At 38.1% G+C, this 23313-nt stretch overlaps 2 protein-coding genes and 1 long non-coding RNA gene across 3 annotated transcripts; all 3 read left to right on the top strand.

Annotated features, from left to right (window-relative positions):
* Positions 1-2201: 2201 nt before the first annotated feature.
* On the top strand, positions 2202-3392 carry LOC112200332 (phylloplanin). The gene is made up of 2 exons (XM_024341356.2): positions 2202-2483; positions 2772-3392. Exons 1-2 carry the CDS (start codon positions 2279-2281, stop codon positions 3053-3055), a joined length of 489 nt encoding a protein of 162 aa, XP_024197124.1. The 5' UTR covers positions 2202-2278; the 3' UTR covers positions 3056-3392.
* Positions 3393-5158: 1766 nt separating this feature from the next.
* Positions 5159-7801, top strand: LOC121052632. The gene is made up of 4 exons (XR_005809679.1): positions 5159-5199; positions 5292-5297; positions 7603-7644; positions 7723-7801. It is a non-coding gene; the product is annotated as an uncharacterized LOC121052632 (long non-coding RNA).
* A 14515-nt stretch (positions 7802-22316) lies between these two features.
* On the top strand, positions 22317-23111 carry LOC112200329 (late embryogenis abundant protein 41). The gene is made up of 2 exons (XM_024341352.2): positions 22317-22624; positions 22743-23111. Exons 1-2 carry the CDS (start codon positions 22569-22571, stop codon positions 22975-22977), a joined length of 291 nt encoding a protein of 96 aa, XP_024197120.1. The 5' UTR covers positions 22317-22568; the 3' UTR covers positions 22978-23111.
* Positions 23112-23313: the final 202 nt, after the last annotated feature.

Genomic DNA, 23313 nt, shown 5'->3' with positions numbered 1-23313 from the left:
TGTGTGTGTATATATAGGCTTGCTCTGCTAAGGAGGTCTGTTCCTTAGCTAATGAACTGATTTCCATATTTTGTCCACTTTTAAATCACATATTCACATCTTAACCGTTCAGTTTTTAGTTCCTAATGTATAGATCATCTCTGTAAATTTTCAACCAAATTGATGATCGATAAGGCATCTAAAACTGTAATTTACAATTATGAACATGAACTGTTTAGGTTGGACAGATTCAGGATTCATTTATTGATTTAATCAAGTTCGATACCTTAACGATCATTAATTTAGCTGAAAATTTGTAAAAATAATATATATATTAGGACCTAAAAACTGAACGGTTAAGATGTGAACATGTGATTAAAAAGTGGTCAAAATATGGAAATCTGCTAAGAAACGGATTTAAACATGACACATGCAATAGAGGAGAAAAATAAAGAAAAAACCACGTACATGTTTCAGAGATATATGGCGAAGCATAAGTTTCCCATTGATACTGTAGTTGTTGATGCATGATCGATATATTTGTATTATGTAATGTAGCAAAATCATCTCAAGCTATCGTTCTTCATCCTTTTTTTTTTCTCTCCCATTACAAAAGACCAGATTAAAATATAAAATGTAATCTAGGCATGCAATTACCAATCATTTATTTCAAATTATTTAGATGCCAACTTTACTATGGGTGAGAACTTCATATGGTATTGAACCATAAGGACTTAAGGAGGTGATACCCAGGGGCCAGGTCTGATGCACCCCGGCTTATGTAGGCCTGGGCACAGGCTAGGTTGGAGCATGAAAAAGTTGGGATCAAGATCGGAGAGACCATATTTTTGGTTCAGTCTTGTTAAATTTTGACTTGGGAACCGATTAGAATTCGTGTCGATAGATTATGGTTCGGTTTGTTCATGTTTTCCGGTTCCCAAACCATTTTAGTATCCCCTATTCATTGTGTTGTAATCTGCTGATTTTCCTGTTCCAATATCTACTTTTACAAGCATTCTTTTTTAGAAAAAGAGTTTCTAGGCATTCAAGCTCTTCCATTCTCCACAACATCACAAATTCACAATTTTATCATCTAAGTTAAGAAATACTAAAGTAAAAACATAAAACCACTGTATATGTACAACATGTATAACGGTTGAAATTTCTTGTATGTTGACCCGTTTGATAAAAGAAATGGGTTAAGTGAGTAATTACGAGTTTGTGGCTGATTCCAAATCCACTCGTTTTATTAATTTTGTTTTGGTAGGGCTAATTCAGAAATAACCTATTTTTTTAATCGTACAGGTTAGAGTCATATATATTAAAATTGACGACCCTATTATACAGTTGGTATCATTCTCATATACTTTGCCTAATTTTGTAACACTATAATTTCTTTTAAAAAAAAACCATAAATAAAAATGTCAATTCGCGCGTGCATGTCGTTGGAGTTATATTTATGTATAGATTCAGTGATATTACTTCCTTAGTACAGCCCAGTGCCCGCAGGTAGAAGCAAACTTACTCGGAGGTAGAGATATCATGTGACCTCGATCCTTAAAAGTCTACAAGTGAGAACAAATTGAAACCAATGAGTTCAAGTTAGGGTTTAGAGATAATACGTACCTAGCTCTCTCTCTCTCTCTCTCTCTCTCTCTCTCTCTCTCTCCTCTCTCTCTCTCTCTCTCTCTCTCTCTCTCTCTCTCTCTCTCTCTCTCTCTCTCTCTCTCTCTCTCTCTCTCTCTCTCTCCTCTCTCTCTCTCTCTCTCTATATATATATATATATATATATATATATACACACACACACACACATACAATGACTGGTCGATCATCATTTTGGGAGTACAGAAGTTACATATAAGATCTATCTTAGGATCACTGACCACAAGAGAAAGGAAGTTAGGAGGTGACTAGTAATGCTAGTGAAAGAGCAACCTACATAGAGGGTCAAATTAAAACGAGGCAGGCATGGTTAGCGAGAAGAGAAATCGATCTTGCTAGCTATAGCATCTAGGTGAAGCCCACCCACTGAGGCCGCGTGCATGCTTATATATGGTTGAACGAGCTTAGCTTCACTAAAATATACTGATCAGGACAAGAATGTTATTGTCCTCGAATTACATAATTTCCGGATCATCCAAATGACATTCAATTTTGGTCAGAAAACTCTGCAGCAACTTGTCCTCTTGCAGCCTATAAATTGGTTAACAGCCTGCGCAGAATCATATAGCAAAATTAACATTCGAGTCGGTACTGCAGTTAGTATTCCATTGATATTGCTATCCAAGAAACATCGATGGCCTCCTTCAAAACACTTGTCTTTGTGTCGCTCTTGGTTATTGCTGCACTGGCAGTAGTTCCAATCGCCAAAGCCCAACTTGGTGGGCTCGGTGGTCTCACGGCCGGGCTTCTTGGGCTAATACGCATACAAGGGACTCTGTTTTGCACGGCCAATGGCCGTGTCAGTAATGCTGGCGCCTCCCTTACACCAGTATTCCCAAGTAAGTTACAATAGCCAGCGCCTCAAGTAATCTTTATTTTCACTTGACCCAGCTGCATTCTCTGTTATATTTTCTGTGTTGCTCTTGTATAGTTATATTCTATGCTATTTATGCACCCATTTATTTATCTTTTCAACATTAAAGTAACTTAAACACTGCTAACCCTAAAACATGAATGAACCCTAAATCCTGTACGTGTCTTTCGCCATGGTCTAAGCAAGTAGCTTGACATATGTACACAATATAGCTATTGCCATGGTCTGTTATATCTTTCTTTGTTGTTTGTAGATGCTACAGTCCAATTGCAATGTGGATCAGGAAATGTGGTATCTACCGCTATTACGAATACCTCAGGACTCTTTTCAATCGTGCTAGATCCTCTCCAGTTTCTTCTGTCTTCACTATTGTCTAATTGCAAGCTCGTTGTTAGCACACCACTCTCCAGCTGCAACTCTAGTTTGTCTGGAACCACGATACTCCAATCTACCTTGCAGCTCATTGGAACAACCCTCGCGGGCCTCCTCAGCATCATCAATCTCATTCCAGCCGGCTTCAGCCCCATCATTAATTAATATCTAATTAAGAATCATTAACATGGCCAACTGAGCAGAAGTCTTGTTTCTTAATCTAGAATGAATAAGATAGATCAACGAAGGATGAAACCTTTTTGACCAGGTACCTAGCATATTATGTGAATCGATTTGTCTTCCAAGTATGTAAGCCAAGATATTTGGGATTCAGATTGTACAATTCTCCTTGCTTACACTAGTAGCACTGTAGTAGTATTCTCCCAATTAGTAATGAAGGCCATGTATATATGAATAATGTAATCCAATAATTTGTCTTTGTGAGAGACGCAGAGCAGTAAAAGGTAGCAATTGAAGCAAATACTTTGCGATGGTTGATTAATAGTTACCAATTGTTGACTGCTGCATGCAGTTGTGCAACTCAAAACAAAACTAAAAGCATATGATCGAATGACTACATTTGGCAGGTCCAAGTATAATTTAAACATGGGCGGAACTCTTTCTCGCCCATTCAGCGAGCCCATTCTACTAGTTCTTGCTTGGCCACTTTTGCTTAGGAAACTGGAAGATTCATTTGGTCAGAAAATAACTAAATTGCTCAAACTATCAGAATTCAGAAGCACTTACATATTTTTACTTTCTGTTGTGGGATCTCAGGGAACTACAAATAGATATAGAGTGCATGAAATTCTTGACAGATGAGTACCTTGATAAAGACTTTGGGGACACATATTGTAGTTATCACATGAGAATTTGAGATTAACTAATATATCTTAAGAAGTTAATGGTTAAGTATTTGAGTCTATGATTGAATTTTTCAATTGACAGTTAGATGAGCAACTTTGAAGAATTTATCCGATATACTATTTGAATAGAAACATTATATTGGAGAAGATCGACTTTATAATCTGACCTAATCATAACTTAATTTTTTTCACCTTTCTTATCACTTGTGCTCTATGCTTATCCTTAGGGCTGGCCAATTATACCGATCCAAACCAACCAATCGATTACCACCCGAACCAACAATGTTGGTAACCGACATAGTTGGTTATCGAGATATTGGTACGGTAGTGCCGAACCGATTTCCAGATATTGGTACGGTACTGGTACTGATTTTCAAATAAATACGGTATACCGTACCGTACCGTATATTAAATATATTATTGATTTATTTAAATATATTTTATACCTATCGATCTGAACCGTTTATCATTAATAATTTGATTTCAAATCTTATTACAACCGTTGATTAGACTTGAACTGTCCAAAGTCCAAACCCTAAGTGAGACTACAGAGTACAGAACCTAATCCAGTTCCCATTCCCTACTCACTCCTTAGCCGCTCAGCCCCTCGACTCCTCGAGGACTCGAAGGCTTGAGGCTCGAACCGAGCCCTTTCTCTCAGACTCAATCACTCAAACCCTCTCCTCCTCTCGATTCAATTCAAACACAGAACTCTTCGATTTCATTCGAGGCCTCGAAGGCTTGAAGTTCGATTCGATTCAAAGCTTTAAACCCAGAACTCTTCGATTAGATTCGAGGCATCGACGGCTTGAAGTTCGATTCAATTCAAAGCTTCAAACCCAGAACTCTTCGATTCGATTCGAGGCATCGACGGCTTGAAGTTCGATTCGATTCGAGGCATCGACGGCTTGAAGTTTGATTCGATTCAAAGCTTCAAACCCAGAAAATCTCGTATCTAATCAGAGATTCATGGCCTACGGCCGAAGTTCGATTAGATTCTAACCCAGAACTCTTCGCCTCTCGACCTCTTCTTTGAAGTTCGTTTCGATTCAAATCTTCAAACCCAGAAATCTCGTATCAATTCATTCGATTCATGGCCTACGGCCAGTGAGTTTTCTCTCTCGTATCAATTTTTGGTAGATTTGAGTTTTCTCTTTGGTTAATCTTTCGATTCTAAACTGAGTAATCTCAAAATTGTAATGGTTTTACTTTTTTGCATCTTGCTGCAGTTAATCACTTAATCTCAAGTGGAATCAGTCTCTTTGAAGTGGAATCTTGATTTTTTACTTGTATATGTGAGTTCTAAACCTGTGAGTTGGGACTCTTTCTTAGTTTCTTTACTAATTTATTCTGGGTTTCATGGTTTCTTAGTTTCTTTACCAATTTGTGCTTGTAGGAACAGGAGGACGAGGACTAAGAAGCAAAGTGACTGCACAACTGAAGGTATAATTCATATTATGCAAAGTGACTGTATGAATGTTCATCACTTGTATTTGACTTGAGAGTTTGTTACTGTAATTACTAATTTTCAAGAGGTTTAGGTAATGAAAATGTTATATGTTATTGTTTTCTGTTTAGGGTATGGTTTTATTGTGTTATTGTTTTCTGTTTTCTGTTTAATGTTTTTGTGAACTGTTTTCTGAACTAAGATGTTTGTTTGTTTCATTTCTTTCTTCTTCTTTTTTGTAGCTATGGGTACTCAAAGTGCTAACCTCAGTCAAGCTAGTAGCTCTAGCCCTTCAATAAGTTCTGCACCTAATATGACGAGTACTGCAGCTTTAGATCATTCCCCTTTAGGACAACCACCCGTAGGTCAAACACTCCCACCTTTAGGTGCTTCTGGTTCAGGTGTTGAATCTGAACCGTCCAACTCACAACCTCAGGGATCAACTACTGCTGGGCAGAAAAGAAAAGAGCCTGCTAACAAGAGCCCTCTGTGGGCTCATTTTACTAGATGTAAACACCCAACCTCAGACCAAATAGATACTTGTTGGTGCACTTGCAATCATTGCAATGAGAGAGTGTTGTGTGACAGTAAAAAGAATGGGACAAGCTCAATGTGGGCACATACTAGGAAATGCATTAGTTGTCCTCTACATGCAGGAACTGATCCCAAGCAAGCTAAATTGAATAGGGATAATGTGAGTGGAGGAGCCACATACCATAAGTATAGCCGGCCGAGGTGTGATGATACGTGTATCGATATGATTATCAAGGATGAGCTCCCTTTTAGGCAGGTAGAGAAGGAGGGATTTATAGCTTTTTGCAAAGAGTTACAACCTCAATGGCCAGGATTGAACAGAAAGCAGGTTGCCAAGGGTGTGTTAGATAAGTTCAATTTTGAGAAGGCTGCTTTATTGAGTCAATTGAAGGCAAATGAGACTAGGATTTCCATTACCACCGACACCTGGACATCGATCCAGAATATAAACTATTTGGTACTTACTGCCCACTTTATGGATAATGATTGAAAATTGCACAAAAGGATCATCAACTTTTATACAATTACTATTCACAAAGGGGACGAGATTGGAAGGGTAGTAGAGCAATGTTTGAGGCAGTGGGAGATCATTAAAGTGTTTACAATCACAGTAGACAATGCTAGTGCTAATGACTTAGCTGTGGAGTACATGAAGCGAAGGTTGAGGAGTTACAAGACTTTGATGTTTGACGGAGAGTTTATACATTTAAGATGTGCATGCCACATTATAAATTTGGTAGTTAGGGATGGTCTGAAGGAGTTACAAGAAGGGATTGCTGCTATATGGAACTGTGCCAAGTATGTTAGGAGTTCATCAAGTCGTCTTGACAAGTTCAGGGAGTTTGCTGTTTTGGAACAATGCAGGGCAAATGCCAATGTTCCATTAGATGTAGTCACAAGATGGAACAGCACATACCTTATGCTTGAAGCTGCACTCAAGTATGAAGCTGTGTTCGGCAGAATGGCTGATGAAGATTGCCATTTTAAAGCTTATTTCGAAGAAACAGATAGAAATGGTAAAAGCAGGGTTGGACCACCATCTAATGCGGACTGGAGGAATGCATAAGCGTTTTGTTTGTTTTTGAAGAAGTTTTATGAAGCTACTGTGAAGCTTAGCGCTTGGAAAAAGATCACTGCAAATATACTATTGGTTGAAATGGTAACATTGCAGACTGAGATTGACAAGGCTGTCATTGCAGAAGACCCTGTTTTGAAGAGGGTTGCCACTTCAATGAAGACCAAGTTCAACAAATATTGGGGAAGCTTCGAAGTGGTGAACAAGATCATCATGATAGCTAATGTTCTTGACCCAAGATACAAGCTGCAGTGGGCTAAAGTAGCAATGGAAAAGGTCAATGCAAGCTATGAGACAATTCATTCAATACAAGGGAACTTGAAGACAATATTGCTGAAGATGTATGATGAATACAAAGGCAATGAGGCCAGCAACCAAGCTGAACGGTGCATGGGAGAAGATTTTGGATTGGACGGGGATGACATGGAGAGCCTTGATGAAGTCAGCAAGCAAATAGCAAGGGAGAGGATGGCGGAGCAGTCACAATGCATACGAAATGAGGTTGATCAGTATTTATCGGATAGGTATGTTAGCCTCCTTGCAAAGAATTTTGAAATTCATAAGTGGTGGAAGGCCAATGAGTTAACCTATCCAGTTCTATCAAAGTTAGCAAAGGATGTTTTTGCTGTTCCTTGCTCAACAGTGGCCTCGGAGAATGCATTTAGTTTGGGATCAAGAGTGGTGGATCCTTTTAGAGCTTCATTGACACCAAAAATGGTGGAAGCCATTGTTTGCACTTCGGATTGGTTAAAATCTGACCCCCCAAATTTGTACAAAGATCCCACTGGAGATGACCTTGAAATGTACCACACTTTGGAGGAACTTGAGAGGGGTAAGCCACTCATATTTTCTGCTTATTTATTTTATGAATCATGATATTGTTTTTAACCTCCTCTTTGTTATTTTGCAGAGAATGCTTTTAATCAAGGAGTGGCGGGAACAATGACCAATACCAGCTCTACACAGTCACAAACTACTGCCTTGCTGCCCTCGCATCCTACATCTTGAGCTTTCAGCTTTCTTGTTCATTGATTGAAATTGCAGAAACTACCTAAATTCTTCTTCATTGAGTGATGAATGATTGATGAGATGAACTGTGAATTGATGGGATTAATTATTGAACTGTGAATTGATGAGATGAATTATTGAACTGTGAATTATTGAATTATAATTTGTATGAACTATGAAGTGATGATTGATTGATGAGATAAACTGAATTGATGAACTGAAGTTATGTATGACAGGTTTTTTGCTTATTTTTCATTTGCTTATGGTTGGGCCTTTGTTTGGAAATTTCTGACAGGTTTGAGCCTTTACAATTTCAGTTGGGCCATAGCTGAAAGCTGGCCCAATCTTAAACTCGGTTGGAGGCCCAACCAACCGATACCAACCGATACCGAGAAGTTGGTATACCGACTTTTGTGGCCGGTAATGGTAGCCTATTTTGTGTGCCAAGAGTGTCTGGTACGGTAGATGGTATTGGTCTTGAATGTCTGGTACCGAACCGAACCCACCCCTACTTATCCTGTTGTTGTTGTTGTTTTTTTTTTTTTTTTTTTGGAAGAAAAATTCATTAATAAGTGAAAAGATCACAATGCATTAGAATGATTGATTGTGGCAAAAATACCAAGACACACATTCCTACCATGAACAATAATTATGGGTTCGTCATTATAAATGACATCCACGAGCCGAAGAAAAATAATTGATCTCGAGAGTTATGATACGACCTTGCCACCAATACTAAAACGAACCAATTTATTATCTCATATTTAAGTAACAACTAACAAGGGGGATGAAGCCAAAAGTTTATCTTTTATCAGTTTATACCCTGATGACCTAGCGCTCTGCTAGGGTAGAGAGCGGCCGCTTCGCGGTGGTCGTATCTGAAACCTTCCTCCATGAGAATGGAGGATCTGGGATGCCGACGTGTTGAGGAGATGTTGGGCGGATCGGGCTTGACATGACCAATTCCCAAATTTCAACTTGAAATTCGAGGTGGTCCTGCAGGACCCACTTTTAAAGAAGGTTTACCAGAAATTTCGGCATAACCTTCCCTAAAAGTTGACAACCCAAAACCTGTGGAAAGTAAATTTCACTTCTAATAATCCAACCACAAACTCCTGGAGCCACCCTGCTCCCATAATCCAATCTATCTCATAAACGAAAGGCAAACACAAAACTTTCCCAATATTTAAAGTCTAACAACACTCCAATATCCAGATACAACAATTTGTCCAAGATAGGTCAAAAGCCCCAAAATAATATTTACTACAAGTTTGGGTCACAGTTCCCATAGTAATCAGAGCAATTCTAGGAACATAAATTAACATAGAGTTTAGTAGGTTAAATAGGTAACCTACGGGACGTGATGACGGAAGCGGATGCGGTCACTATGGCTCACTCCAAGGCGCCGAGCAGCAAAACTGTAAACTGGGCATTTGAAACCAAAGGGCCCAGGGGGAAAGTATTTAAAAACGTTAGCGTGAGTGGACAAAAAGTTAAATAGTTATAACATAAGGAAAAGAAAGAAAGAGTTAATACTTTCCCACAATTTATTTTTGAAAGATAAATTTCCGATGCATGCAAGATTTAGAACAAATTATTTCCTTAACTTCAAAAGAGCGTGAGAAAGAAAATAATCCAGCCCCGGTGGCTAAAATAGTAAATAAATAATATGGGGAAGAGATTTCACCATACGGGGTATAGGAGCCCTTAGGCTATACCCTCGACTGCCACCCACACATAGATTGTGTGAGGAGAAGAACTAATAACCTCGACTACCACTCACGTGAAGAGGAGAATCCTCGACTGCCACTCACAAACACAAATTAAGTGAGGAGGAGACACTAACAGAAAGACCCGATTATGGTGAGGAAAGCATGCAAAAACTAGTAAATCCATAAGGCTTCCCCACATTTCTCATGAGAAAAATAAATATATTCCAATGACGTGACCCCGCATGCCAAAAATACTCTTAATTTCAAAATAAATAGGCGAGAAATAATAATCAATCAACGGCGGGACACGCCAAAATATTCTCAAGTCAATGATGAATAAGCAAGGAAGTTCAATAATGAACTAATATTCCATTTTGGAGAATACTATGGAAAACACTTCGCTGAAAAACAACATAGATCATAATTTTGAATCCGAGCATAACAAAATTAATATCCGAAAATCACAACCGGAAAATTCAAAATCACTTCATGAAAAACATCATTGAAAATAATTCCACGAGATAAATCGAAATCAAAATCCGAAAACAATCATATACTCGAAAAGTAATATGATAATTAAATAAAGCACTTGTTCAAGAATTAAATGCATGCATCAATATCTTTAAGAAAATAAAAGTCCACTCACAGTATGCGGTCAATCCTAACGTCGCTCGGTATTTTCCTCGTATGGAGACTCCTCTCGTCCTGTACAAATATCACTTGTAAAAAATATATTTACAGAACGGAAATTCAACTTTATGATAATTAGAAATTGAAATTCAAAACGTCCCCTTCAAAACCCAACTCCTCAAATCACATCAAAATCCATCCGTAATTCTCCAATAATATTCATTCATCGATATATAAATTCTAAAGTGCACTCGAAAGAAATTCGGCGATCGAATTCACGTAAATCGATAGTTGAAAATTTATAATCAATTCGTAACTCCTCCAATTTCCACCAAACTTCATGTATAAAATTATACAACCATTATAGGATTTATTGGGCCAAAAACAGTAATTAAAACTCAGCTCTATGTGCCACCACGAGCCACCCACAGTGGCGGTGCATGGGGCCCACGCGCCGGCAACCACTACCTCCGATGGCCACCAAATTTTGGCAGCAGCAACATCACAACAGACCTAACAATTTTCTCAACTACAACACATTCCAATTTTACCTTCAAACGGTCGAAATTGGCCGGTGAAGAAAACCCAGAAAACCTTCGAACCCTAGAATTTGAAATCGTAGATTCAACCTCCACACTGCAAATTGGAGTGAATGGCCTTAGGGGAAATGATCACCGGCTCAAGGCGCCCCTATTGTCCCAATTTGGTGGTCGGAAATGGATGAATCGCCGGAAAAGCTCAACTGCCCCCGTGAGGTACTTTGCTTCGATTTGAGGTTTTCCGACCAAATCGCTGAAACCTAAGAGCACCAGCGTGGAGAGGAGGAAGAGGTGATCACATGGTGGCCGGTTGCCCACCGGTTGATGGCTGGATGGCGGCTAATCGAAGGGGAGAAGGAATCGCCCGAAGAGGAAAGGGGAGAGATCGGGGGAGAGGAGAGAGAGGTGGGTTTCCGGATTTGGAAATTACCTAGCACAGTAAATTTTCATTATTTGTACAAATTTCTACCATGCACAGTAACTTTCTTAATTCACTCATAACTTTCGCATACGAACTCCGATTTTTACGTACCACACGTCCACGGACTCGGTTTAACGTCGCCTATAACTTTCGTGAAGAATTTTTTTTTCAAATTTTGACCCGAACAAAAAGTCAACTTCTAGCCCCCCTAAAAGGTAAAACTATAACCGCGACTGGTAAAACATATAGTAATTCACTTAAACACAATAAAAGGGTAAATCAGATAAGGGGCGTAACAAGGCTTGTGCGTCGACCAACTTATTTTCTCACGGTGGGATCGTTGTTGAGAGGTTTGGAGTCAGAAGTTCTTTGGGTGGTGGTTTCGCCATTTGGATCTGACGATAGAAAGAGGGGGACTAGTAGACGCAGCAAGGCGGTGTGGGAGTAGGTCGAGCGGATTGCTGATCCGATCTGTCGTTCCACTACGAGGCCGTAGAGAACAAACAATGCTCTCGATTCACGATTGTCGTTGAGTGCGGCAATGGCGGGCGGCAGAGCATGGATCCAGGATGAGTCGAAGTGGAGCTGCAGGCGCGGCGGTTCCATCTAGCAGTCGCGGGCTTGACTTGGTTCCTGGCCCCTGGCCAGTGCGGCAATGGTGGACGGCGGCCAAGAGCAGGAGTGGGGCACGAGCTGGGATGCAGGTCTATTACTGGACCTGGATTTTGGGCTGGGCTGAAGAAGGGGAGGTCGGGCCGGGAGGATGGGACCTGACCCGGATATGGGATCCTGGTGGGAATCGGGTCTGGATCCGAGCTCATGTTTGGGATCCGGGTCAGGTTTGGAATTGGGCTAGGGATTCTGATTTACTTTGGGCCTATGTTGGTTGTTTGGGCTGGGCCTTGGAACTATGGTACAAGCATTTAGGTGGAAGATTATCCTCTATTTGGCGTATTTTTTATGTTGGAAATGCATGGATGGTCACATCACCAGTTACATTGTTAGAAGATCACTACACCAAAAACTGCATCACACAACGGTGATCTCACAACGGAGAACAAATCATCTATTGTCTGTTGACAAGAATTGAATCATACAACACCTTTAATAAATCTTCGTTGTATAAAGAAGCTCAAATTCTAAAACTTGTAGTTAGAAGGTGATGGCACAACAGAAAGAAAGTTTATCTGTTGTGTGAATGAAGAAAAAAGACCGACATATTTCCCTCCTACCATTGAGTCAAATTTGGCTCCAAATTGTATCCTAGATGCCATTAAAATGGACAACAGTTTAGTTACTTCCGTTGTAGGAGTATACTTGCAAATCATCATATAATGGTTTTTAATGTGCTGTTGCGAGTACCAAAATTTGGAGCGGTGGCTCCAAAATGACATTCATTCCCTCCAAAATGGGAAAATTTGACCTCAATTATTTGTTATGCTTGCAAGTTCTAACAACAAAATGAACTATTTCCGTTGTGTGAATGAGAAATGACTAGCCGAAGCGCCAAATCTAACATTTCGATTGCAGAGGCGGGAAATTTCCATTTTTTATTCCCTCAATGTTATAACAAATCAGACAATGTAAATATGTCTATACGTTGTCTGAGTAAGAAAGAAAAAAAAAACAATTTTTTAATGCCTTAGGGCTAATTAGACAACTCGACATCACTGGAGGGCACACTTACCACTTATGCCTCAGTATTTGCTTTAGCCGTCTTTCAACTCAAGAGAAAACCCCGAGCTTTTGTTGATGCCATCTTCTCACCATCGTACGAAAACACTTCTAACCATCACAAATCACGATCTTCTCCCAAACCCAGAGCTTTGTAGTCTGGATTAGCTTTTGTTGGGTTAGATTAGGGTTCGAGTTGGGTTAGATTTGGGGTTTTAGTTCTACTGAAAAGAGGGATTGAGTTCTCACTAATCGAGTTGGGTTCTACTCGATTAGGGTTCTAGATAGGATTGAGTTCTCATTACATTCTGCTGAGAAGGAGGTTCGAGTTATCACCAATCGATTTGGGTTCAAGTTTCTGAAATCCTTGCGATTGGTGAGTTAAATTTGAGATTTCATTGTTGCTCTTCAGGTTTAAAATTTGGCAAATAAGTTCATTAATTGTCTTTGTTCGTTTGGTTCTCAGGAACATTCAATTGGTTTACTCTGTCTGAGTTAGAAAAGCATTTGCTGGGTTCTGCATGTATTGTTGTATTGTTGGTGAGTACTTTTCTGAAACTGTAGCTATTATTTCTGAATTCGATTTTTAGTATTGCTGTCATGTGCTTGTATCTCAATTTTGATGCTTTCATATTGTGGTTATTCTTTAACGCATATTTGCTATGCTATTTTTATTGTGGTTATTGTTTAATTCATTTTTCTGTGTTAAGCTTTTTGGGATGAATTAGTTTGAGCTTTATGGTTGCTCTTCAGGTTTAAAATTTTGCGAATGAGTTCATTAATTGTCTTTGTTCGTTTACACTACTAGAAATCTGTTCATTTACATCACGTCATTTAAATCGGTCAGACTTGCACATGATGTAAAAAAGTAAGTTAACATCGTTTTAGAAAAATACCGATTTAAATGTATACCATTAACATCGGTTCTTAAAATGACCAGTGTTAAAAGTTTTGTTTGAAAATTTGTGGGAACCTCATTTTCATGAACGCGCTAAGTGTTTAAGTGAATTGAAGGAAGCGGGTTCTAAAACTTAAATTTTCACACTTAGAAAAAAATAGAGCCCCCAAAGCTGAAACAGAAACCCTAAGCTCAGTCTCGAGCTCCTCCCAAACTCGAGGGCCGCTCTCCTCACTCGAACTCGCCACTCTTGTTACCTACATCGCCTCCTTCATCTACCTCCTCGGCTCCTTCATCTACCTCCTCCGACCCCGACCCTGACCCCAACTTCCTCCTGCTTTCTCCGCCCTCCTACCCCATCTTCTGATGACAACTATAATCTGTGATTGAAGGAGGTTGAATTGGTTGGACCCCGACCCCGATTGCGGTTTCTCTAACTATAATTTTCGACGACCGAACTCGAAATCGAAGATGGGGCACAACCGAAACGCCATTTGATGCCCAGATCTAGAGTGAAGAGAAGCAAAACGAAAAGCGAAAGCAAAACCAGAGAGAGGGGTAAAGGTCGAGGATAATGGATGCGAAGCTAAACGAGCTAACTCACAACTTTGGGTGTTTCAAAGCGGCGCTGATCCGTAATGATTTTGCACTTAGGTTGAATCGTAAAGGTAGCTCCTTTTCACTGAAATTGAATACCCTTTTGGCTCTTTTTTGCCTCAATGCTACTCTTTCTTTCTTGCAGGCAACTCCTACTTTTATGAAAATGTGCTATGATTATAATCATAATCAGAGTAGCAATCTAGAACGATGGAAGATGCTCCTCCGTACCCCATATTTGTACGATTCAAATGTCTCCAAATTCCCACTCTTTGCATCATCTTCACCATTTCGACAACTCAGGCTGGTGCTTCATTGTGTATAATAGCTTCCCCTGTTCTTGATATTGGGTAATGATTCTTGTACACTTTTTTGCTGTCTTTTTTTTCTTTAAGGTTTGTACTAATGTTTAAAGTTCTAGTTTTGTTGCTTTTGTTAGATTTTATACTCCATTTAAAGGAAAAACTTGATGGTTAGCAGTGTCTAAGTCTCGGTTTTTAGTGCTTTAGTGATGAGTCTTGTTATGCATAGTGAAAGTGGTGTTTTGTAAGATGGAATGATGTGAAGAATTAATTGGGTCGGTGTTGATTTCGGATGGTTTTCTTAGGTTGAAGTTACGTAAACAAGCGACGGGCAGCAATTAGCAAGGGCTTGTGAGAAGGCATATTTAATCTTTCTGTAATGCAATTCATTATTTGGGTTTTGCACTGTTATTGATTGTATGGCTGGAGTTTTGTTTCTAATTTTGGCAACATGTGTGGAGAAGGCACACTGTAAGTTAGATTTTTTCGCTCTGCTCTTTCAGTAACTTTTTTATTCATTCTCTGTATTTGTTTGACTTTGATTGTTGTATAGTCTTTAACTAATTAGTGTTTCTTGTGGTCTGTTTTGGCAAGTGATGCCCAAGTAAGTCTATTTATAACAGAGTGATCTTGCTTTTAGTCAAGGGTATTAGTTGTACTTCTGACATGAAGGATGTTATAGGTGTATATTGAGAATGATGCAATATATTGTTAACTTCGGCTAGTTTCTGAGATTCGATATGCTACATCAAGAAAAAATAATCAATGATTTAAAGTCAATTCTGAATCACCAGTATCAAAGGCCGTTCCCCATTTTAAGTTGTCAATTTTATTTCATAACAGTTAAGAAAGAAAAAGAAATAGGTTGTTAGATATATGAAGCCAACACATGTTCATGAGGTTGCTTATAGCTCGAGATATATTCCTACTTCTAGAATAGGTTAGCTTTGTGGAGTCTCATATACAGATTGCATGTTTTGCTACCTCTTGTGCAGAACTCCTGTATAACTCCTTACTTGGAAGCTGAAAGTGCATGCATTCAAAAAATGCAGGATATATCGCAGCTAAAGTATGGCAGTGCTTCTAATTTGAGCAATACAGATATTGAAATGCTTGAAGATTGTGATAGATTGGACAATGAATCTGTTGTGCATGAGAGTGAAACTAAAGGTATGCGATATGTCTTGCTTCCCCCTTGATTATTTCTTTGGAGTTTTTGTTTTTACCCTAGTAATTTTAGCAAGGCCTATCTAACAGTCACTGGTTACAGAGAATTCAAGTACATTTAGGTCAGATATTGTACCTTTGGATGAAGCCCTTAACTTAGTTGCCTCAAGACTGAGAGAGGAAAATGTTTCTGCTAAAACAATGGTTCAAGATGAAGGTATCCAAGCAGAAATTTGTGAAGAAAAAGCTAAAACTGCTAGTGGAACTCACAGCTTCCAATATGCGGTTGAACCGTCAGTTGGGGTTAGGGACTTGCTTTGCACCTTTGACAATTGGCTCAACTGCAACGTTGGAAGTTCTAACAGAAAAGATGATGGTATGAAGCACTTTGGATTGGAACTGTCTTTAAGAAGTTCGAATGGTTCACACAAGGAAGTGACTGAGGAGAGGCCTGCACCGAAACATTTTGATGCCTCTACCTTTTCACGGTGAGTATTTTGGTTCATGCATGTCCAATGATGAACTTCAGCTATCTTACATTATAAAAGCATGTGTTTGGTTTTCTTAGAGTGGCAATAGTTACACATTTCTTTCTACGACCCACCCTTAGAAAGAAAACAGAATAATTTGTAACATGTTGCCCGTTCTTATAATTGCATGTCATTTTGTTTCTAATTTTGTATCTTCATTCGACTACAGGAGGCAAGAGCTGTCGAGAAGAGAAAAGAAGAAGAGTATACAGGACATATAAGGTGTGCATTCTTTGGTATTCTTTATGTGCAGGGTGCTTAGTGTTGGTCCATAAGTTTTTTGTGCTTCCTGGTTGATTAATTGAACTGTGTTATTGTTGTTTTGAATTTTTGTTATTACCCTTTTGAATTGGAACCATATTATTGAGATTCAAAGGACTATTGTTTGGGTGTTAACAACTTGAAATTATGATTTTCCTTGTCAGAGGCAGTGGGCTGATGCTAAAAGAGAATTGTAAGAAGAGAAAATAATGCCCTCACTTGTACTTGACCGCGATCAGACCATAAAAAATGTCATCAAATAGGTTGAAGAAATGAGAAAAGATTTGTCTAATGCACTTCATGTTGCTGCATCTGTTGAGAGACGTTAAACTCAAGACATTTTCAAGTCACTTTTCTTGTATGATTACGTCTTATCCTCTGTCTTCAACTGTTTCTTTGAGCTGATGGATAGTAAAGATAATACTAGAGTGCAGAACAAGATAGAAACTAAAATGCCCTTTACAATATCATTTTGTGTTGCTAATATATATCACTAGTCACTGCACCATCAAACTGTTCAATCTGAGAAAGGGGTTAATGGATACTTTACTTTTAGGAGTGGGCAGACTAGTATAACAAGACTTAATTAAGTGATGACATCATTTTTCTGCCCTTACGTATCTAGATTTTCACTGTATTATGAGAGTTGGATTTATTTTACAGTTTGCCATGTCTACTATGCCTAAGATGTATGCGGGACACATGTATACCTGATAAGAAGATGCTTAAAGATCCAAGGAGGCTGTATGCACCTGGCCATCTCTATCATATTGTTGAGAGAAAGCCTTGCAAGTGTTGTTCATTTGAAATAAACGTTGGCAAATATCTGCTTGACTAAATCCAGAAACTTAGATTTCAATTCCTCTCTTTAATGCCACTTCAGATCATGCCATCATTTGGATAGAGAGAGAAGCTCAAAGGGCTCTAGATGTAAGTACGTTTCATTACAGATTTAAAGTATATGATAATACTATTTGATTTATTATATTAATTTTCACTCTGCTTTGAATTGAGTTGCCCTCTATGTTTATTCTTCATGTTAACATATTGTGTGCATTATATAGGACAATGAGTTGGTTTGGTTGAAGCGTGAAGCAAGGCTGAAAGGAGGATTCTATGTCAAGCCAGAGTCTAAGCTTTCTTTTATCATTCGTATCCATGGGTAAGTCATGGTCCTTAATTTGTTTATAGATTGAGATCTTTATAGTTGTGGTTCTTTTCCTTATACTTTTAATTATTATATTTTCAGTATCAATGCCATTGATCCAAAGACAAAGAAGATCTTGCAACTTTTGTGATTGAGACAGGTACTATATACTCGTTACCTTTGGAAATATTGATGGTTACCTGCATCTAGGAGTATGAAAATAAGAATTTGTAGGTGATCTTCATGCATTTTGGATTGAATATATAGCTGGTAATGCTTTGTAGAGTTAGGAAATTATATAGATTGCTGAGAATTTGATTATTAATGTTAGTGAGCCTTTGAATCATTTGGAACCTGCTTGTGGCTGAGAAGTTGAAACTTTGAACTGGGGGTATATTTGCTAATTAGCTATATTGTCGTGCTGGTTAGCTTTCCTTTGATAGTTTAGTGGCATATGCATTATTATGAAGAACATTTTGGTTTAATTAAGTATTAGCTTGTTTAGCCCCATTGTGACTTATGTTCTTTAATACATTTCTAGTGGGCGGTAAAGACGCGCAAATCATATAGCCAAGCTCAAATTGACGAGGTGTGCATTGAAGTGGCTACGAAGAAATTTTTGAGTAAGGCTAGCTAGTTTTTGCTTTGAAGGAAAGTTTGGTGTATATATGTAGAACTGATATAGTTGGTTGCTATTATGTTTATGGGCTAGCCTTTGTAGGTTTTGGGGTTTTATTTTGTGAATTATGTAGAATCATGAATGAAGATGAGAAAATTAATGGAAAGCCCCAATTTTTGGATGATGAGAAATGTATTTCTAGATCTTTTCCAACCACCACCAGCTAGATGATTATTTGCACATCATTCTTATATATATGAGCTAATGTATATAAATGGAAAACAAAACACTAATGTCAAAGAAACCGATGTCAATTCAGAGATTACAAATCAGTACCTAAAACTGGACTGATGTCTCATGATTATGAACATATCGAAATGTCACCCAAAAATGATGTCTACAAAACTACTAGACATCGTTTCAACTAACGAAAAGCGATGTTCCTAGTAACATAAAACATCACTCTTAATAGATTAACTGATGTTGCCTAAAGGTACATACATCGTTCTAAGGAGAATAAGGCGGCAAGATGCACGTAAAAATGGACACGAACAAACAAAATTTTTTGGAGACTGATGTCTACGAATGTATTAGACATCAATTCTGAAATTGTAATCGATTTAAATGTTCACTTAGGTATTGTTCGAGATATACTTTATAAAGCATAAAATGTGAAAATTTGAAGAATTAAATAAAATTAACATATAAGATTATGATGATTATAATGATTATACATCGATTTGTTTTTTAGAATCGATGTTGGTTGTTGTTTGGGACATCAGTTAAAAACGCGCTTATACTAATGTCTATATCTTTTACATCAGCCACAAAGACATCGGTCAGAATTTAGTTTTACATCAGTTCTGGACTGATGTAAATGAACAGAATTCTAGTAGTGTTAGTTCTTAGGAACATTCAATTGGTTTACTCTATCTGAGTTCGAAAAGCATTTGCTGGGTTCTGTATTGCTGTATTGTTGGTGAGTACTTTTCTGAAACTGTAGCTATTATTTTTGAATTCGATTTTTGGTATTGTTGTCATGTGCTTGTATCTGAATTTTGATGCTTTCATATTGTGGTTATTCTTTAACGCATATTTGCTATGCTATTTTTATTGTGGTTATTGTTTAATTCATTTTTCTGTGTTAAGCTTTTTGGGATGAATTAGTTTGAGGTTTATGGAATATAGTGACTGTTGTGTGTATTGTGGTTATTCATTAATTCATTTTGCTTTATATATTAAGACTTTTGGGATGAATGAGGTTAAACTTTATGGAACATAGTGACTGTTGTGTGTACTGTGGTTATTCATTAATTCATTTTGCTTTGTTTGGTAAGATTTTTGAGATGAATTTAGGTTGAGCTTTATGTAACATGGTGAATGCAAGTGGTTGTGAAGTAAAACAATAACATGTGATTGTGCTTTTGTTTGTTATGATTTTGTTTGGGGTTGTGATCGATATAGAAGGTTTATTTGTGATGTAGATGGATAGGTCATGGATGCATGCTGATAGGAGGTCTTACAAATATAAGTTAGGGGTGGGACTATTTTGTCAATTTGCTGTAGACCATGCTAGAGATCGGAACAACATTTGTTGTCCTTGCACAAATTGTGGAAATGTGGAATATTTCTCTGCTAGTGTGATAAAGGATCATTTATTTGTGAATGGGATTGACCCTAGTTATGAGAAATGGACAAAGCATGGGGAGGTTGATGTTGAGTCGGCGGGATCAGAAAGTGATGATGATAGCATAGAGGGCAGATGTTGAACTAGGGCAGATGTTCATGTTGCCGTTTAATTTAGGGTAAATCCAATTGGTTTTCTTTTTTTATATATTCTGTTAGCAATTAATTTCAGTCCTGTTGACCATATATAATTTTAATTCTTTCAAGGATGATCATTTTGTATGCATGCATGTAGTGATCACTGGATCTTGACAATTATTCATCCGGACGAAGGTACTACCTATTTTATGGATCCACTGAAAAGACGCTTACCCACTGGAGATTGGATGTCTATTGTGGAAACGTGAGTCACATGTCTTCCTGATACATATTAAGATTAATGAAATCTATTTAAAGTAGGTTGTTACATCCTACCGGAAATGTCTCACAACTTCATATTCTTGTTTTGGTGTAGTGCAATAGGTATGTATAATGTTGCAATGAACAGGAAAGGCGCTCGGAGTTCTACAAAATGGATAAATTTGACTGTAAGTTTCACCCAAGTATTTAGGTTTCTTGAGAAAATAGAATTTGATTCAATTGTTTTGACTTATTTAATTATCATATGTTTTTAGGGCATTCCTCCCCAACCTAGCAACAAGGAGTGCGGGTACTTTGTGATGAGATACATGAGGGATATCATTGAGGATAAGGACTTATCATTGTTTGCTACCAAGGTACAAAGTAGCTATTAGTGTAGTCACTAAACTCAGTTTCTTATAACTTTGTTATGTCAATGAACCATTCAACAAATTGATATAATAAATTGATTTTCAGTGGGAGAGGAGAGGCAATAGCCAATATACGCAAGCAAATATTGATGAGATACGAAATGAGTGGGCGAAATTTGTCGTGAAGAGCTATGTGTAGGCAGGCCATGAAGTAGGTTTTTGCATAAGGAAAGCATCTTTTTTATGCTTCTCTGCTGGTACATTTTCATGCATTAGATGGAGTGCATGTTTTGGAACAATGTGTATCAGCTAGCTTTTGATGTCCCAAGTAGATGGGCATGCACTAGAATGCTATTCTTCTTTTATTGTCGGTTTGAAATTTGGACAACTTTGTTTGGGAAATACTGCCTTTTGCAGTTTTATGTACAGAATGTTAGATATTATGATGGATTGCTTGATAGATATATTCACTGTTCATTGGGTAAAATGGACCAAATTAATGCACAAATCAATTCATAGAATGGATGTTTGCAGCAATCATACAACAGATTTTCAGAAATGTCAACCAACGTTGTCTGAACAAAAAATTCTGGGTATTCACACAACGCATTGATAGCTATCACACAATGGATTTCAATAAGTAACGTTGTCTAGTTTAACTCATTCATAGCTATCACACAATGGATTTCAATAAGTAACATCGTCTAGTTTTAAGCTCATATAACATAAAATACTAGAACACAGTTGTGTTACTTTTAATCACACAACAGGTAAACTACAAAACCGTTGTATGAAAATTCAACCCACAACGGCATAAAAGCAAATTCTGTTGTGTGAACTGCTGCGCATGGGTGCTTCCGGCATCTGTCTAGTTCTTGGACAACGGTGTTAAGAAATATACGTCGACTGACTTTGTATCATACAACGGTGAATTCACCGTCGTCTGATTTTTCATCAGACAACATCGAGATAGATGACGGTGAGTCTTCAAATCAGATGACCTTTTTTCACCGTCGTGTGATGCAGTTTTTGATGTAGTGGATTGTTCTTTTATGGGCAGTCATACTATCGATAACATAGGTGGAAGATTGTTCTCTTTTCAGCGTATGATCTACAAAGAATATGCTTGGTCGGTCATATCACCGATTACTTTGATGGAAGATTGTCCTTTTATGGTCGGTCATACCATTAGTCATATTATAAATAGCTCGGTTTACAACCGGTGCGTCTGCAGATGCGTTTTTGCATCCAGTCATAGTCTTGTTAAGTCTTATTTCCGAAGTTTTATTTTTGAATTTTTCATTTATGATGTAGTTTCTACATCTATCGTTTGTAATCTTTCTTATTATTAATGTAGTTGTCATTTTCTCTCAAAAAAAAAAGTTTATCTTTTATCTTATTTAGGAGATTATATTTTGGGCACAAATGATAGAAGATGCACAAGAAAACTGTATCTATCAACTATTTGAAAAGAAAAAAAAATTACCTCTGATCCGAACTTTGGATCTCCGACCCGAATAAATAAATAAACAAAACTGTAGACCTCCGTGTCAATTTCCCATGGTTGTATACAAACTTTCGTAACCATATAAAAAGCAACGGAAACCCTAATCTTCCTCCTCCCCACCGCCACATACAGATATCCTTAGAACCAAAGAAGCGGAAGGGAAGCACCTCCCTCACTTGTCCTTCATCTACTTCTCCAATCCAGCAAGCTACTGCACCAGTTTTCATTCTTGAGAATTCCTCTCAGTTTTCCAAGAATTGAATAGCTTCTGCAGTAGCTGGCCACATAGCTGTTGGATTGATTAACCTAATCACCAACACTAACTTCTATCTATCTGTCGAAACTCCAATGGCTTCCTGTCTCTCAAAAGCAAATATCCTTCCCCTTGCCGCCTCCATTCATCGGTGAGCGTTCCTCAAAATTATGTTCATTTTGGATCTGCTTCTTCTTTTTTAATACGTACGATTATTTTATTTTTAGTTCCGTTGGTGATTAATTTAATATTGGCAATTGTCGGAGCAGACGAGGTTTCGCGGCTGCATCACATGGCTCAGTGGCAGCTGGATATGGAATGGCAGGGTCCAGGAGTGCTATGGTGAGGAAGCTGGAAGAGCGGGTTGGGATGAAGGAAGAGTCTTCGTCTGCTTGGACACCGGATCCTCGAACCGGGTACTACAGGCCGGCTAATAGGGGGGATGAGATCGACCCAGTGGAGCTCCGGGAAATGCTCTTGAACCAGAAAGTGAGGCAGCAGTAAATGATTAATAATGTTTCGTGTCTTGCTGTGTTCTTGTTTTGTGCTTTTTCTGTTGTAGTAGTTTACTCATGTGTCATGACTTAGTTTGAATCTTAGCAGTTTATTCAAATATGATTAATGGTGTTGTGTGTCTAGTATAGTTGGTTAATGATCGTTCCCAGCAAAATTAAAATTGTAGTACGAAGGGAGGAAATCATCTTCTTAAGCTAGACAGGCCTAGGGATGTAATTCTATAAACAATTTAGATTGAACTCGGCTCTTAAAAAAAAAAAAAAAAGTTTTAAGTTTGAGAGCTCGTGAGCACCTCGTATTTTATCACTAGACCACTTGAGTTGA

Source organism: Rosa chinensis, chromosome 4 (assembly GCF_002994745.2).
Source record: "Rosa chinensis cultivar Old Blush chromosome 4, RchiOBHm-V2, whole genome shotgun sequence".
Lineage (NCBI taxonomy): Eukaryota > Viridiplantae > Streptophyta > Magnoliopsida > Rosales > Rosaceae > Rosa > Rosa chinensis.
This window is presented reverse-complemented; position numbering and strand designations above follow the sequence as displayed.

Coding starts and splice junctions, on each gene's coding strand:
- LOC112200329 (XM_024341352.2), top strand. CDS start 22,569: ATGGCTTCCTGTCTCTCAAAAGCAAATATCCTTCCCCTTGCCGCCTCC. Junction 22,625..22,742: donor CTTGCCGCCTCCATTCATCG/GTGAGCGTTCCT, acceptor TTGTCGGAGCAG/ACGAGGTTTCGCGGCTGCAT.
- LOC112200332 (XM_024341356.2), top strand. CDS start 2,279: ATGGCCTCCTTCAAAACACTTGTCTTTGTGTCGCTCTTGGTTATTGCT. Junction 2,484..2,771: donor CCTTACACCAGTATTCCCAA/GTAAGTTACAAT, acceptor TGTTGTTTGTAG/ATGCTACAGTCCAATTGCAA.